The sequence below is a fragment of the Nanorana parkeri genome, unplaced genomic scaffold (genome assembly GCF_000935625.1).
Source record: "Nanorana parkeri isolate BGI_ZX_2015 unplaced genomic scaffold, ASM93562v1 scaffold770, whole genome shotgun sequence".
In the NCBI taxonomy this organism is placed as follows: Eukaryota; Metazoa; Chordata; class Amphibia; order Anura; family Dicroglossidae; genus Nanorana; species Nanorana parkeri.
The window spans coordinates 376,448-380,008 of NW_017307038.1; the positions used below are offsets into that span (position 1 = coordinate 376,448).

Below are 3,561 nucleotides of genomic sequence, written 5' to 3' on the forward strand. Positions count from 1 at the left end.
TTTAACATTCTCTGCTGCTGGCTGGTTTATGAGACTGAAGTACCATCAGTAATACCTGAAGGGCAAATCTGTTGTACAGGCAATGGCAGACCTCGATCATAGAGATGGGCTGATCCTTATTTGCCCATATCCCACATCTCCGTTTTAGCCATCCTTTCCTGCAGCTAAAGTGTATTTCCACTTTTGCAGTCAAATTTGAAAAATCCCCTCTGTTACAATTCACACAGCATACCTAAAAAAAAAAAAAAAAAAAAAAAAACATTTCTACATATATTTCTTACATTTTCAGATGTTTCTTTGGTGAAGGCCTTTGTGCAGATTGCAAGCTACTCTGAGCAGTTTGAAAGTGAATGTAGAGGGGCACAGGAGCCTCTTAAGCATTGTATGTCTTTTTTAATCCTTTGTTATGAACACGGTCCTATCTAGTTTACAACTGATACTGAAATCTACCAGCACAGTACAGACGGGGCTAATTAGAGTTGCATAACTCCCAAAGCCCCCTCCTTTCCTCAACATTACAAAGGGGGGAAGCCAGGTAGGATTTTTACGCAAGTAGCAATTTTTTTTTGTTAATGGAATGTGAATGGGAACAAGTAACCTGTAAAGTAGAGGTTATCCCAACTTGGCAGCAAAAGTGGAAATATATGCTTTTGGGACATTTTAGAGTTCCCTGCTATCCACTAGAAACACGGTATACTGTGTTAAAGATCAAAGTCTTCTATCACCACAGAACAAGACGGCATATTCCTTGTGGTTGGTAATAAGGCAATTAAAGCTAAATGCAAGGCAATGCAATGCAACTACTGAAGCCATTATGTGTTAAAACAAATGGTGATGAAATTTATTTTTAAATGTGGCGAGTACCTTGACCTGTCCTGATCGCAGCCTTCCATAATGCTCTGTACAGCAGCCTTCAGGCTGGATGATGGGGCAGTACTAGGAGCTAATAAAGTGTCCTACATGAGCTGACAAGGAACACCCTAATGGGGGAGACAGAAGAGTGAGCACAGGCATGAACTGCTGTTGCTCTCATACTGTCCAATCACCGGAGGAGCGGGGTGACCTAGCTTTGTGCTTAGCTGCTGCGTGGAGAAGTTAGGTCACCAGGCTGGCTGTTCTTGTTTGTCAAGGCTGTGTACATTTGAGGACTTGTTAGACATACAAATGCTTTGTCAGGTAGAAAAACCTGAATCCATTCATTTATAGCTGTGTACCTGTTTGACTAAAATTCTGCATTGAGAGGTTCTTTACTGTAAGGGCCATGAAAGTGGAATGCTGTCCTGTTGCTGGTTACAGATACCTTCAGACACAGAAATGTTTCCGTTTATTTACATTCCTAAAAACAGTGAAATCATAGGAACAAAAGTTTTATCACAAGGTGAAATATTAAACATGTTTCTGTGATTGACAGGTCCGTGTGGTACAGGGTAAAGAGCCATCACATCTGTTGAGCCTGTTTGGTGGGAAACCACTCATTGTCTACAAAGGAGGGACGTCAAGAGAAGGGGGACAGACATGTGGTGGAGACAATCGGCTCTTCCAAGTCCGAGCATCCTCTTCTGGATTCACCAGAGCTGTGGAGGTGAGTGGTTGGTAGGTCAGTGATTTTTCGAGGCTGCTGATGTACCTTTCAGCTGTAGTCTGCCTTATTTGACAAGCTGTGTACTGATTTCTGGGAGGTGAAGCAGCTACTCTGTAGTTAAGATGATGGACCTGGAACAGGTGTGTGGGGGTTTGTGTGTTTTTTTAAAATGGTTAAAAAAGTGGAAACAGGACAGTGTGGTGGGACTTTCAGGGTGTATAACCTTTGGACGGAACACTTGGCTTGTGACAGGTTTGCGTTTTACATACAATATTTAAACTCTCTTGTAAACAAACAGGCAATACAAAAATTGCATAAAATAAGCACAAAGCTTCTATAATTATCCTTTAATGTGCTCTGTTTTCCATGTAATACAATTTATAAGTCTTTCAGCTAAAGTACATAATAATCCACCATGAGTGATGCCTCTCCTATCTGTGCGTGACACCACCCTCATAGACCCCACTCACCAGATAAGGTGGACCATTGTATTAAAAAATGGCCAGGAAGCGCTCAACCAGTTGGTAGTTTCCACTCCCAAACAGGTCCGCTTGGAATGCTGCACGATCAGTAGTTACACCCCTCTTTTTTCCCTCTTGTTCACTGGGTTTCACTAAATATTCATAAAAAAAAATCAGAGAGGTCCATAGCGTAATCCAATAAAACACTTCCTTTTTTTTTTTTATATCAAAGATTAAAAATGCTCACAAAGCAAACTTTGCGATCACCACATAAAAATCCTCCTTTTTCAAGACCACTCCCGGCCGATTACTCGATCATCGCAAATGAATACCTCCAGAGCCCGCTTGTAAATCCTCGGTCACACGATGAAAGGTGTTGGAGGGCAGAGACATGCTGACCCCCCCACTAGACACCAGGAAGTGAAGTGGTTCGGCTGTAAGGATTTACAAGTGGGCTCCTGATGTATCCATTTGCGGTGATCGGATAATCGGTAAAGGGGAATCTATCCTTAAGGTGCACACAATACTGGCTCAGTTGTGGCAGGTTCTCTTTAAATAAGGATTTTTTTTGCTTTGCATGAGATTAACCACTTGGTAACCTCGTCATTTTATCCGCACCTCTAGTGATGTCGGTGGACAGGAAAAGGGTCTCTAATGTCATAACAGTACTCGGAATGTAGACTGAACTCCACTTTTCTGTATATAATTAAAATCTAAGCTTTACTGTAGAAATGGAGGGATTACCAGTGCAGCTGATTTGTGACCACGAGGAATCTTTTCAAGGGACAAACCTTCATACAATGACTGTCCCATGTGGGTCATCTTCACATCAACCATATTATTGTTTTATTAATCTTCTGTCTGTGTGTTCCAGGTGGACGTGGCAGCCAGCAACCTTAACTCAAATGATGCTTTTGTCCTGAAGACACCCTCGGCTGCATTCCTATGGGTTGGACAGGGGGCCAGCGACCCTGAGAAGCGTGGGGCCCAGGGACTTCTTAGTGTGCTGGGAGCATCAGGGACACGGGTAGCAGAAGGCAGTGAGCCAGGTAAGGAATTTCTAGAAGATAAGTCATACAAAGCAGGGATCACTGTGGGGAGTTTGTCACAATTGTAATACAAAGTGGACTTTCTGAGGGTTGCTAATGGTCCACAGTGTGTTTGGAGTACATTTTTACAGCTGTCATTGAACACATAAATTGTAAATGTGTATTTTAAATCATTTGGATCAAAATCTATTTTGTCATATTTATCTCAAAAACTGACACAAATCCTCCACAATGCTCCTTATAGCCATATGGCAGCCATGTTGCTTCCTCTGCTGGAGTTATTGCTCCTATAATTTTCTGCCAGTATTTCTCTATTCTCATTGGCTGAAGGGGAATCTGGGTGAAACTGTAATGCTTTTTTTCCCCAGATGATTTCTGGGAGGCACTGGGTGGAAAGGCGCCATACCGTACATCTGCCAGACTACAGGATAGACTCAATGCCCACCCACCTCGTCTGTTTGCCTGCTCC

The 3,561-nt window shown here is 42.5% G+C and overlaps 1 protein-coding gene across 1 annotated transcript in view; it reads left to right on the top strand.

The window, feature by feature from the left end:
- Positions 1-3,561, top strand: part of GSN (gelsolin) — a 46,325-nt gene that overhangs the window by 36,835 nt on the left and 5,929 nt on the right. The window contains exons 13-15 of the mRNA XM_018564657.1: positions 1,412-1,582; positions 2,918-3,092; positions 3,461-3,561. The exon at positions 3,461-3,561 is cut by the window's right edge and continues 19 nt beyond it. Coding sequence (XP_018420159.1) covers positions 1,412-1,582; positions 2,918-3,092; positions 3,461-3,561 — 447 coding nt within the window. The remainder of the gene's footprint in view (positions 1-1,411; positions 1,583-2,917; positions 3,093-3,460) is intronic.